Source organism: Chinchilla lanigera, unplaced genomic scaffold, assembly GCF_000276665.1.
Source record: "Chinchilla lanigera isolate Chin_1 unplaced genomic scaffold, ChiLan1.0 scaffold00114, whole genome shotgun sequence".
NCBI lineage: Eukaryota > Metazoa > Chordata > Mammalia > Rodentia > Chinchillidae > Chinchilla > Chinchilla lanigera.
The window spans coordinates 5213805-5227008 of NW_004955515.1; the positions used below are offsets into that span (position 1 = coordinate 5213805).

At 50.8% G+C, this 13204-nt stretch overlaps 2 protein-coding genes across 5 annotated transcripts in view; one reads left to right on the forward strand and one right to left on the reverse strand.

Annotated features, from left to right (window-relative positions):
- The window catches only part of Ippk (inositol 1,3,4,5,6-pentakisphosphate 2-kinase), a 48967-nt gene extending 43641 nt beyond the window's left edge, over nucleotides 1-5326 (forward strand). For 2 of the 3 annotated variants that reach the window (XM_005408913.1, XM_013506872.1), the window contains 2 exons: nucleotides 3869-4088; nucleotides 4778-5326. In XM_005408913.1, the coding sequence (XP_005408970.1) occupies nucleotides 3869-4088; nucleotides 4778-4849 (292 nt within the window). In that variant the 3' untranslated portion in view covers nucleotides 4850-5326. Of the gene's footprint in view, nucleotides 1-3868 lie in introns of all 3 variants that reach the window. The other variant, XM_005408914.1, reaches the window with a different exon arrangement.
- Nucleotides 5327-6452: 1126 nt separating this feature from the next.
- Nucleotides 6453-13204, reverse strand: part of Cenpp (centromere protein P) — a 228091-nt gene continuing 221339 nt past the window's right edge. For both annotated transcript variants that reach the window (XM_013506874.1, XM_005408912.2), the window contains exons 6-8: nucleotides 8226-8305; nucleotides 7138-7229; nucleotides 6453-6778 (exon numbers count right to left, since the gene is read on the reverse strand). In XM_013506874.1, the coding sequence (XP_013362328.1) occupies nucleotides 6657-6778; nucleotides 7138-7229; nucleotides 8226-8305 (294 nt within the window). In that variant the 3' untranslated portion in view covers nucleotides 6453-6656. The remainder of the gene's footprint in view (nucleotides 6779-7137; nucleotides 7230-8225; nucleotides 8306-13204) is intronic.

The window sequence follows — 13204 nt, forward strand, 5'->3', positions numbered from 1 at the left end:
CCCCCCTGACAGGACCACTGCATCCTTGGCTTGCATGATATCATAGGGCTTTCTAGCTCTCGCTCTCTAGAAGCTTCTAATGCAAAGACATTTGTGGAAGATAACTGAAAACAGTTGTTCTATTAGATTGAAATTCTTACTTTATAAGAAAATACTCTCAGGGTTAGAAGCAGTGTGGATAATGCAGCAAATTCCACTGAAGAAGCCCAGGCCCTGGCCAGGCCCTGAGCTCTGCGGTGCTGTGGGTCCCTGTGGGCCTTGTCCTAGTCTTCTGCCAGGCCAGTGGGGTGTGGTGACTTCAGAAGTGTCGCTATCACTTAAAAGCCTTGAAACAGTACATGTAGTGCTCTGCCTTCCCTTTGAGTTAAGCGTGTTCGCAGCCTCTGTCCTGGAGGTCACTATCCTGAGCCCCGGCCCGTTTCAGGCACCAGCTGAGCCTGAGCATCTCCTCCCTGTAACTAGGCAGCCAGCATCTTCAGCATGGGTCTTGAGGGTGTCAGATGGGACACTCGGGACCTGAGTGCTCTGTTTCTCGGGCGCGTTCCTGGGTCAGGATGACCTCACTCACTAGCTGCCAGCCATCTCTTCGATGCTTTTGGCTAAACAGTTTCCAGGAGTCCTGTTCCTGGCAGGCACAGAATTGCTCCCTCTCTGATGTGAAACCCTGAGGACAGTTACAGGGTGTGACTGACGCACAGGAAAGGTGTTTTGTTTAATTTCCCCTAGGGAAGGGCCGCCAGGGCTTAGCTGGGAGAAGCCCTCCGTGGGAAGCTGCCTGGTAGGTGAGAGACCCACAAGGGTGGCCCAGGATGCAGCCGGGAGTCGGATGTGTGAGCGCAGGGGCTCGGGGAACAGCAGGAAAGGCAGGTGCAGGGCCCTGAAGGAAGATGAGGCACGCACTTCCCCCAGATCTGCTGTGACAGTGCATGGTGACGGTGATGTCACTGGAGAGAGCTGAACACCAGCGCCCTGCTCAGACCTGGACCAGCTGTCCTGCACAGTCAGCTGCTGCCACGTGAGCGGGGGCCATGTCCTGTTCCACACCCTGTGCGGGGCTCAGGCGAGGGGTGCAGGCACGAGTGTCCCTCTGCAGTCTCATCCGCAGGGACAAAGGGAGACGGTCTTGGGTGTATCCTAAAAACATAGGGACAGTCTCAGGCTTCCAACCCTAACAGCCTCTCTTGCCTTGGTGAATTTGGTAAGGAGTCGGGGAGCCACCTGGTGACACTCATCCCTGTTCACTCTGGTGTGACCAAGCTGTCCACGCTTCAGGGAAGTCTCACCTGCAGAATCCTCACGGACCCAAATGCTGTGTGGAAAGGCGTCTTGTGCCATGATTTTATTTGAAAATTTGCAAACAGTCTTCATGTGCAAAATAAGGAAATGGTGAAATTATGGTACAGCTGTGTGCTCATTAAATTTATAACACTGTGTTCCATTTGTCTTTAAGAGCTCATCCTGAGCTCTTTCACGAAGTTCAGGAATCACTCTCATGGTGTAGTAAGAAATATACTGGTAGAGTTAGGCCATAGCTCAATGGAAAGTGTCAGCCTAGCCTGCACCAGGCCCTGGATTCCATCCTAGCACTATGTAAAAAACTGTCAATAAGCATGAATCATATTTAAAGGAAGGAGCTAAAAATATAAAGAAAGATGTACAGTGGAGAGCATTTTCAGTCTTAAGTGTTACATATACTTGATTTAAGCTGATTTTAGTTTTAAAATATGTAAGCTTTGTGTTGGAAAAATCTTAGATTTAGGGGAAGTTAGGTATACAGACATTTACAATTCTGTGACCAAGTTGGAGGGGTGGGTGGAAGACCTCAAACTCCTGATTTGCGTTCCTGAGGTTTTGAAGAAGCTCTGAAGGGGCATAGGCTGGTGGCAGGAAGCAGACCCTTGAAGGCTCCCCCACTCCTGCCCTTGTGCGTCTGTGCAGGGCTCGTCAGGGTAGGGGAACCAGTCCCAGCTTCTGCGTGAGCCTCACTGGCTGCCCTCAGGGGCTGTGTGCTCCATGGCTGCGCTGGACACTTGGTCTGGCCGTGGCACTCAGAGACGGACCGAGGGTGAGGTTCCACCTGATCATTTTTATATCTGGGAGAAGCCCAGTAAACCTGAGGTGAAGTTTAGATCTTTAACCTTTTACAGCTCGCAGACAGGTTGGGTATTTTAAACTTAGCACCTCGAGTGAAGGCTTTTCCAGCTCTGCCGTTTCTGCTGTTGTAGCCAAGGTCTGAAACTTGCCTTCCTGTTGTTGTAGATGGTTTGGGATTTTGGAACCACAGGGAGAGCTGCCCGTGGCTCCCTTCCCTCAGTCCTGGTGCTGCTACTCTTGATTTCCTGTTTCAAACAGCATGGACAGCGGCTAAAGCCTTGGCTTCTCTGCCTGTGCCCCTGGCCGCCCTCCCTGTGGTCAGTGCCCCAGAGAACAGCTGTCCAGGTGAGGGCAGCTCCCCTGTGGCCAGAAGTCCTTCCAGCCCCAGTGCCTAGGCTCCCAGAGAGACACGTTTGTGACAGGAGAGTCATGTGGCCCTGGGAGCCTCTTATCCAGTCTCAGCCTCAGGGACACTGAGGGGCAGGTGAGCATCTTGGCGGCAGAGGCTAGCACCTGCCGGCCACTGACCATGACTCCCATGAAGTTTCTGGTTGGGGTTCTGTAGGGACTGCTTAGAAGATCCTTACTGACTTCAGGTGTCATCTTATTGGGTGCTGCTTATAACCGAGACGCTGAGGTATCCTATAAAATCCATACCCTTGTACTGGTCCAGGTAGGTGGGCTGTCCCAGCCAGGCGCACTGGGCCTGAGGTTCAGGCATCAGGACTACGCGTTGCCTTGGGCCGCAGCAGTTCTCTAGGAAATGTAGGGCTGGCCAGGACAAGCTTCAGGTCCCTTCCAGCTTCCAAAGCGAGACTGAAGGTGTTAATTTGCGCACAACTGATTTGCTGTTCTCTGCTATGTAGGAGACAGCAATGACCCTAGCAGCTGAGGTAGTTGCTCGGCTATGACAGTTAATTTTTTCCTATAAACAGGATTCTGGAGTAGGAATTAAATTAGATTGCAGCCCTTGATTAGCATTCTCAGAGCAGGCTCTCTTTCCAAAGCAGGCCTTTGAAAGTAGTGTCTTATTTTGTATTTAATGATTTCCAAATCTAGAACAGTAGTAAGCATGGAGAAGCCAGAACCGCAGAACACTTCTTTTGGGCTAAACTGAGTTTGTAATTCACTTAGCCACTCGTTTGAATGCTGTGTGCTGAGTTCTCTGAGCCAGGCGAGCTACACAGCCATCTCAGCACCGATTCTGAGTGACTCTGAAAGTGTTTTACGTGCAAGTGTTCCTATTTTATTATAAGCACATGAAGTTCTGATGTTTATAAAGACTACAAAACTAAGCCCTGAGAAAGCACCAAAAGGTACGGTTAGAGTAAAATATGAAACCAGATCTCTTTCCAGATGTGAAATGCATAAAAGATCTCGCGTTTCTCAGCAGACATGGGAAAGGCACATAAAGAGAAGCCTGTTCTCAGCATTCATCCACTTGGCTGTCAGACAGCCAGATCTTTTTACTTTTTCTTCGGTTTTGTAATCCTTGGCTCAGGATAAAGTGACTTTTTCAACATTCTGTTTAGACCGCAGGTCTGCGGGGAGTATCGCTCTCGCATTCCACATAATGGCTTTTCCATCGCGCAGCCCCTCAGCCCCATGGGCAGCGCAGGGCGGTGTGGGCCCACGTCACAGGGGGCAGGCGCCTGCACAGGCTTCGCATGCGTGTGTGCGCGCGCGGCTGACAGACACACAGACTGTGTGCTTTTCGTGAGCTGCTGTGAGGGTGGTGAAGGCCTGCGTTCTGAAATTGCTTTCTGCCTTGCAGCTCTGATCAGAAGCTCATCGTCCCCTCCTCGAGGTCCCGGCTGGCCTTCTCTGTGTCTGTGCTGGACCTGGACCTCAAGCCGTATGAGAGCATCCCTCACCAGTACAAACTGGACGCCAAGATAGTCAACTATTACTCAAAGACGGTGCATGCCAAAGACGACACTGTCATGTCGACTCGGTTCAAGGAGAGTGAGGATTGCACATTAGTTCTCCACAAGGTCTAACTGTCCCCCTGCAGTCTGTGAAACTTGAATGTGAAAGCTGAATGACAGAACTGTTCTGTAGTGTGTTGGATGACTTTTGGCCGTGAATGTTTTGCTTTTAACCCTTGCTGAGGCGAGACTGCCTCTGCAGACATGAAATTGAAGAGCACTAGAAGCATCCTCCAGGACAAGGAATGTAGGACGTGAGTGCCACATCCCAGGAAGCCACTCACGTTCTTAAAGGAAGTGTCCGTTAAGCCCTGGGAAGACATCCTGGGTAGTTCTTCCTTCCAACCAGGGCTCGTGTCTAACTCTAATGCGAAAAGCCTTATTATAAGACACAAGGTTTGGATCTCCTACTACCACACTTCTTATATAGAAAACTTGAATAGTCATGAACATCTTATAGTTTGGACTTTTGAGAAACATGGATACTACTGGAACTTTCCCAGTTGTTACTGGTAACCTTTTCAGTGCAAGCCACAAAAATCACCACAGGCTCTGGGTGGGTCCCCGCTGCCAAGTGAGCAGGGGTTAGCGCGGATGTCGATTCTGAGTGGTGTAGACTCAGGGTCCCTGTGGAGGTGCCGAAGCCCATGGCTCTCGGAAAGGTCAGTGGGGAGCACAACTCAGGTCAGGACGGACACCACTCATGCGAGCATTGACTTTTTATTGTTGCTTTATGATTTTATCTCTAACTCTAGGGGGAGATGCGGCATTCTTTCCTACCTGAAATTGCTGCTGTCGAAGCTGGAAGCAGAGTTGTACCTCGCTGAGTTGCTGGGGTAGGTGGCTGACAGCCCAGTTGTCCTGGCACTCCAGTGTCCCCTTCCTCCCTGCCGCATTCCTGCTCGGGTTGCCTTGAGTGCAGCAGGCGTGAGGGCCTGGGGCCTCACCATCCCCTGGGGGCTGCAGGAGGCCCTGCTTCTGGAGGATACACAGCTCCCAGCTTGCACGGAGAGGGTCCTTGTTGGGGTCACCAAAAGTGTGCCCGGCTGCTATGAAATCATTGGGAATCTTGGCTTCATTTTTTATTCTATGTTAGGTTGTACAGACTATTTATATCATTGTCTTGAGGGACTAATGAAGGCTTATTGTAACATATTATATTAATGAAACCATGAAATTGTATGAAATGCTACATGAAAAATGAGGAAAAATATTTTGCTGATTGTAAATTTTTGTGGGAAATTTTGTGATAACTTGAAAATTATACTTGTTTGATTGAATCAAGACAACTCTTTTAGAATTTATTTTGAATTGTCTTACTGTTTCTAAGTCTGTATTAAATCTGTATTCAGAGATACAAAAAGATACCTATGCAGCCAGGTGGGGTGGCGCATGCTTGTCATCCTAGCACCCTGGGAGGCTGAGGCAGGAGAATCACAAGTTTGAGGCTAGCCTGGGCAGTTTAGCAAGACTTTGTCTTAGAATAACGAAAGGGGCTGGGCATGTAGGTCAGTGCCATCTGTGTTCAGTACTGGGTACTGCGCCAAAAAACAAACAAAACCCCCCCCAAACCCAAAACTTAGGCATTTGGACAGGTGTGCCACACTCCTCTGTATGTGTATTGTATGTATTGTGATTGGGGACTTGGAGACACCACCTGAGCCATGTGTGAAGCTCACATCTTCAGAAGGAAGGGAGAGGACAGTTGGCATTGTTTGAGCTCAGGTGGTTTACTGTTGCCGGGCTGGGGCTGGGGGGGCCTTACACAGGTCAGCTCTGCCTGGGGCCTGGGTTTGGAGGGGTGGCCTCTACGCCAGGTGTCCTGGAGTCACTGGCTAGCAGTGGCTCCATCCTGGAGGACAGATGGGAGGAACACAAACAGCCTGGGGGAGAGGAGAGAATGGGGCATCTCCCCAAAACACACACACACACACACACACACACACACACATGCACACACACACGCACGCACGCACAGTCCTATACCCGGGCATCCTGGTCCCCCGCAGACCTGCTGCTGTGTGCTCCTGGTGGGAGGACTCTCCCCGGTCCCGGAAGGCTGTGACAGACCATTGTGACAGGCCACTGTAACAGGCCACTGCAGGGCCACCACACTCTCAGTTCAGTGAGGCCATTTGAAAGCCACAGCCAGACTTCTTTTGCGGAAGGTGGAGAGTGTCAGGCATGGAGATGCTGCCGTGCAGACGGGAGGCAGTGCGGCCCCTCTGGCCCAAGGTGTGCTGAGGAAATGGAGCTGCAGCACCACCAAGAGCCCTGGAGCAGGAGCCAGGCAGGGTCCCTCTAAGCTGGCCTGTGTGGCCGTCACTAGGGTGACTGCGTATGGGGGAGGGGTGCCCAGCTCCTCTGTAGCCATCCAAGGGCTGACAGCCACTCAAATGTTAAACTTACTTAAAAAACAACCTCTGCATGTCATCGCTGCCGTTTTGTAGCTGTCACCTTTATTGGACATTAAATAGCTGTGTTTTTCACGTTATGAGGGTGTCTAATGTGCCGAAACTACCAGGTGGCAAAGTCTTGTGAGGGTGTGGCTTCTGCACGGCAAAGAGCAAACGTATGAGTGGCAGGTAGGCTGCTCCTGCACACATCTTCTTCCTCGTGTCCGCCCTTTGGGAACTACTCATCCTTGCATAAAACAATCAGGCTTTCAACAGCAGCTTCAATTCCAAGCACTCCTAGCAGGGTCCGGAAGCTCAGAGGAGCATTTTCTATGACTCTGTTCTTGTCCAGCTTCAGGGCTGTGAAGCAAACATAAACGAGATAAGAAATCCCTGGTGCCACCAAGCCCCGCCCTCGCGGCCAGCCGTGCAGAAGAGGGGGCACCAGAGCAGCTGGGGCGTGGAGGGGCCTCACCTGTGGTTCCAGGCAGACAGACTGTTCCCTCCTGCACTCAGCCTGGGAGGCCCGGGGCTAGGGATCCCTTCTCATGCTTTGTGAATAATTTACTGATATTTTGAAAACTGATATACAGAGTACATCAGCAAGATTTTTAACTTTTGATTCTTCCCATATAAAACCAGACGAAACATAAATAGGTAGCTTAGTTGGGCATACTGAGAAGTCTGCTGGGAAGGACTTCCATGCTCAGAGGCCCTACCTCGCTGAGGAATTTTGGTGAGAAGATCCAGCTTTGGTAAAACCTTCCCTTCTTCATTTATTTGTATCCTCCAAACAATCACCAGTTCAAACCTGAAAGAGGGCACAAATTAAGGGTTTTTGAAACTTAGTTAAAAGATTAACTTTGTCGACACCTTCAATCCCAGCTACTTGGGAAACTGATGCAGGAGTCAAGTTCAAGCCCAGCCTGGGCAATTTAGTAACTTAGTGAGATCCTGTCTCAAAAAAACGGGGAGGGGTGCTGGGCTGCAGCTCAGTCAGAGTTCAGTCTGCCGTACTGTTGGCGCGTGGTCCCTACCTGTCCGCGCTGTCCTCCTAAAGACAGCTGCCCACGGTGGAGGAAAACACAGGACAGTGGGAACCACGAGTGGGAACTGTGTGAGCTGTGCATCCTGGCTGGGAATATCAAAGGATACGCAGAAAATCTGGCTGACAAAGCATACACACACCTTTTCTATGGCTCAGGAATTTCGTCTCAGGGTAACAGCCAAGAGACGCCTGTGTGGCAGAAGAAAGGACCAGAAGCGAAGAATACAGCAAGAGAAATGCAGCTGCCGGACCAAAGCAAGGCCTGGGAGCCTGCATAAGGAAGACGTGTGTGAGACCTGTACAGCTAGGAATTGTACGCTGGTTCCAAAGTGGACGGATCAGCAGGCACGCACGCACACAGGATGAGGCATGAGAATGGCCCTGGGCGGAGCTGGGGAAGGGAGGCTGAGCGGTCTCTATCTCTGGCCTGTCCGGGGAGCTCCAGCACTCACCCCAGCTTCTGCCCTCCCACATCTCCAGTAACAGTCACAGGCCACCTTCTCCCAGTGCCCCTCTAAGGCTCCTGAAGGAGCCACAGTGGAACCCTACTCGCTGCAGCTGGCGCCCCCTGCACGCTCCCAGCAGACTTCCCCTCGGCTGTGAGGGAGAGTGGAGCCTGGGCTGCCGCTCTGCAGGTGTCAGGTACCTGCTGAGATGTCCCTGACTGCTCCACTGGGTGATCTTTAGTCCTTGTCGGGGGCGGGGGGGGGGCGGCGTTACGTTTAGTTCCTATTGCTGAGCCTTGCTTTACAGACTCACCCTGGGCGGCTGGCACTGCAGATCACCATGCAGTGGGAACAGGCCCCTTCGGGGAGGTGCACCATGTCTGGGTACTTGTCCTGCGTGGAGAAATGATCAGTCAGCCGTTGGGAGAGCAAGGGGTGACAGCACAGGGACACTTTTCTGGGGAACTGGCTGAAAATCAGAAGCCCGTTGGGGTTGAACATCTCCATGTCACACATGCCACTCGCTGGTGCCACCTTCGCTGTCCTGCCCCTGCCCTCATCTGTCACCACACACACCCAGTCAGGCCTTTGCAGGGCCCTCCAGGCTTCCACAACCATCGCCTTCCCCAGGTAACATCCCACGTAAGCACCACACAGTTCGTTCCGGTTTCCTTCATTTCTCTTCCGCCTCCCACCTGGGACAGCTCCTCAGTGGGCCTTTTCTCAGACTGGAGGGGTCAGGAGCTCCCAAGCTGAGGTCTGCTGCACTCTACAGTGCAGACTTCTGAGGGAGCTCTGGCATCTGCCATCAAAGCCTTGTGAACTGAGGCTCTTGGGCTGCCACCCTGCTACAGTGGATGCCCGCAGCCTGCCTATCCTTCCAACCCACCCAAGCAGCCCCTGGCATCTTTCCTGGTATGGCAGGACCCTGCCCAGGTATCTGAACTGTGCAGCAGACACCTGGCTCTGGCTTGCCCCACGATAAGGGAAAGCATACACTTTGATCAGAGCCCTGCAATGAGATATGTACAGTTTTCTGGACACAAGTGTTGTAACAGGGAAACTGTGACTTTTGAAGTTTCTAGGCTTGCCACTCTAGGGTAGATATGGTGCCACACCCCGTAGGATGACTCTGGTCGGTGTCAGCCTGTTCAGAGGAGAACCTGGGAGCCTCTGGCATGGCAGAAGCTACACATCAGGACAAAGCTGGCTTTATAGGCATCTGAACAGAAGATGTTCATTCAGAATCGATGTGTGCCCTAATGGTCTTGGCTGTCCGCAAGTCTTTGTCTGCCCTTGTAAGAACAAAGACTGGAGGCTGGCTCCACTGTGAGGTTTTCAGGACCGAGGTCAGCCTCTGACCTTCTCTTCTGTGTGTCCTCTCACGGTGCCTGATGGTTGAGATGGTATTAGGGTTTTTGTCTGGATGTCCCCCCAAAGCCTCATGCAGCCTTGGGGTGGGCTTCCAGAGTTTATGATTGATTCAGGAGCCAATGTTGCGATTATGGGTGTGAATGCTGCACTTGCCCTGGGGCGGGTGGTTTGCATACAACGTATGGGAAGGAAAGAGGCTTGCTCTCTGCAGCCCTCCCTTTTTGCTCTTGTTGCTTTTGCCCTTTTCTGCTGCCATGAACTGTTGCCCTCTGCCCTAGGTCACTCTGCCTAGGAGCCGGCCAAGTATGGACTGAAACCTCTACAAACTGTGAGCTAAATAAACCTTTCCTTCCTTAATTCTGGGCATCAGGTATTTTGTCCCAGCCAGGAGAGAAAAGTAACCAAGACAGGTGGTAACCTGGGGGGGATGCTTACATCACTTTGAGCCCCACCATGGCCACACCCCAGGAGCCTCTGCAACCCTCCCGAAAAGCCAGCCAGTCAGCCCAGGACTTGACTAAGCTGGGACATGGGCGACAGATGGCTGCTGGATCAAACCAGCTTAGCGCCATCAAAGGAGGTTGTATGGGGACAAAGACATGTCACAAGTTTGAAGGAAGCAACCCATCCGCGAGCTGCTGCCAGCGCGGGCGCCCTCACAGCACTCTGCGCGAAGCCGCCGCCACACAGACAGCACATCCAGCACAGACCTGGGGTGGGTCTGGGGTCAGCTTACAGATAATTACTAATTCCAGCAAAACAGTTTGGAGGGGAAAATGTATACGCAAGTTATTTAAGTGGAAAGTGTTGGTTGATTTTTAAACCTCAGTCTCTTCTAAATTAATAACAACTGTTTCAGGAACATAAAGGGGAGCATGTGAACGTGGCAGTTGAGCTTCCAGGCTGTGCTTGGCAGCAGCACAGGGGACTCCAGGGACAGCTGGGGCTTGGGCTGGCTCCAGTGTGGGGCCTGAGGCTCAGCCTCCCAGCACCAGGGAGCAGATTTCCACCTTCCCAGGCCTCTTTCTTGTGAATAAAAGAAGGTTTATGGTCGATGTTCCTACGCGTAGAGTACATTCTTTTTAGTTTTCACAATAAAGACCAGAGTAGAAATGCTGACACTAGGAAGAGGTGAGACGCTCAAAATGCACAAGCTTCTGAAGAAATTTATATCAGCTACAGATAAGAATTTTACAGGCATTTCTGGAGGACTATGGAGAAGTTAATACGTTGCCTGCCCGGTTACGCAGTGCCATGCACGTGTCTGGTGAGCTCAGCTCCGGGGCATGGGTGGAAGTAGCAAGGAAGCAAACAGGCTGATAGGACAGCCCAACTGGATGACACCAACAGGGTAGGCTCCTTGCAGTCACTGATAGTTAGAAATATGTCGTAAAGGCTGACAGGAGCACAGGTGGCTTTGAGGAGGAAGACAGTGGGCTTACGGTCCAGGGTCAGCACATCCTGACAGCATTTTTAAGTCTTAGGTACAACTATGACAGTAATGAAAAATGAGCAAATCAAGCTGGGTGTGGTGGCGCACACCTGTAATCCTAGCTACTTTTGAGGCCGAGGCAGGAGGATGGCAAGTTCAAGGTCAGCTTGACAAACCCTATCTCAAAGGCAGGGCCAGGGATCTAGCTCAGTGCTCCCTGGGTCAATCCTCCGTACCACAAATACAGAACAACAAAATCAATAAGGAGTTAAAATGGACAGGCAGAGATATGTGCACTCTATCTTAGGATACTTTCCATGCGAAGTTGCTGCACATGAGGTCAATCAGAAAACTACCAACCTGACCCGGAAAACACCTGGCCAGGCTCTTGTAGGACAGTCTTAGACCTGGGGCTCTTTCCGGTGTACCAGGGTTGTTTTCCACACCACCAGGGCTCTGCAGAGCACAGGAGCAGACAGGAAGCAGGTGCATGCACAGGTGTCACCGGGAGGCTGTGCCGTGGAGGTGGCCTCCCTGGGTGCTGTGCACTGTGGCCAGCAGCAGGCACTGGCACTTCCGCTCAGGGCCACCGCCTCCCTAGGGAAGACCATTCCGCGCGCCTCCCAGGAAGGCTGAAGCTGTGATTCACATGAGTGTTTGCTCAGCTGCTGGCCATGTGTGGGAAGTTCGTGCCCAAGAACTCTCCTGGTGTTTCAGATAGAAAGACGGTGGCTGTGGGGAGGCTGGCTGTTTGATATCCAGCCCGACTCACACCTGTTGCCCACAGTGCTGCTGCAGGGCTGCTGGGTGTGCGTCCTCACGATACAGGAGCAGTGCTCAAGGACTGACCGCGTCTCCTCCCTCCACCCGTCTTCTGATGAAAGGGAGCCCTGGACGCTGTGGACACTGGGTGTCCACAGACCTGTTAATCTTTGAGAAGACAGTAAAGTCAAGAGGAATTGTATCTCGCTAATTCAGTGATTTTTTTTCCAAGTTGAGAAATAATTCATGTAACAACCAACTCAAGTTCAGTGATACCTCAGTTATCAAATGGCTCCAAGCTCAACATTCCCACTACAAAACTTGCACGGGCTGTGCTTCAGCCTAAGCCCCGCTCTCGTCCAGCAACGTACAACATGTGTTTGTGGGTTAAAACATCTGTGTGCTTTTTGTGTGCTTTATTTGTGTAAAATATCCTAACCATGGCTCCAGAGAAAGTTCCTGATACCACCAGTAAAGCTAAGGGGAGAACTGAGAAGCACGATGGAGTTAAAGAAAAAAATCATTTCAAAATTTGGGTAAAGTCCCGGAAAAATGAATTTATAAGTGTAATTTTTGGACCTTAGAACCAATTATTTGGTTTGCCATTATTTCTTATGGGAGAAGTATGTTCAGTTCTTGAACTTTTTGGTGTTCAAACACGAATTTGGAACAAATTGAATTCAACAACTAAAGTACTGCTGCATATAATTCAGTGAGTTTTAGTATATTTATTTGTAAGGTAGCGCAACCTTATGATTTTTACATTCATGAATGTTTTCATCACCCCATAAAGAAACCCCATACGATAGCTGGGGTTGACCGCTCTCGTCCAGCAACGTACAACAGTGCTGCTGCAGGGCTGCTGGGTGTGCGTCCTTAGCTGTTGACCCCAGGCATATGCAACCATTAATCTACTTCATACCTGAGATTCCCCTATTCTAGTCCTTTTATAAAAGTGGAGTACTGTGTGTGTGTGTGTGGCTTTCACTTAGCAGCTTTTCAAGGCTCATGCATAGTGCCGGGGGATCAGTACCCCCTTCCTTTCCATTGCCAGCTCACATCCCCCTGTAGGAGTATTTGCCACCTTTTATTTATCGTTCATCAGCTAATGGGTGGTTTTTACTTTTTGGTACTGGGAATGACAGTGCTATGAACAGTTGTGTACATGTTTTTGTGTGAACATCTGATTTCAGTTTCCTTGGTTATACACACAGGAGTGGAACTGCCCAGTCCCATGACGCTTCTATAACCGTTCAGCCTGTCTCCCACAGTGGCTGCACTATTCGAACAATTCCATTCGCAGGGCACGAGGGTTTGAGTTCTCCACATCCTCGCCATTCATTCCCCACCGGACCTCTGTGCTTTAAAAAAAACCAGCATAGCCATCCTAGTAGATATGAGGTGGTATCTCCTCGCGGTTTAGACTTTCATTTCCCCCCTGTGCTTATCGGGCATTCCTACTGCAATGTTGTCTCCTGGGTACCTTGCCTATTATTTAATCATTCTTTGTTATTATGGAGTTGTAATAGTCCTCCGTATATTCCATATGGAAGTCACTTAACAGATACATAGTGTTTATTTTTTTTTTATTTTTTATTTGGTTTTGGTTTTTCTCCGGTACCAGGAACCGAACTCACGACCTTGCGCTTGCCAGGCAGGCGCTTTTGCCGCTGAGCTAAATCCCCAGCCCCAGGTAGCCATTGATTTTTAACCTGTGGATATAT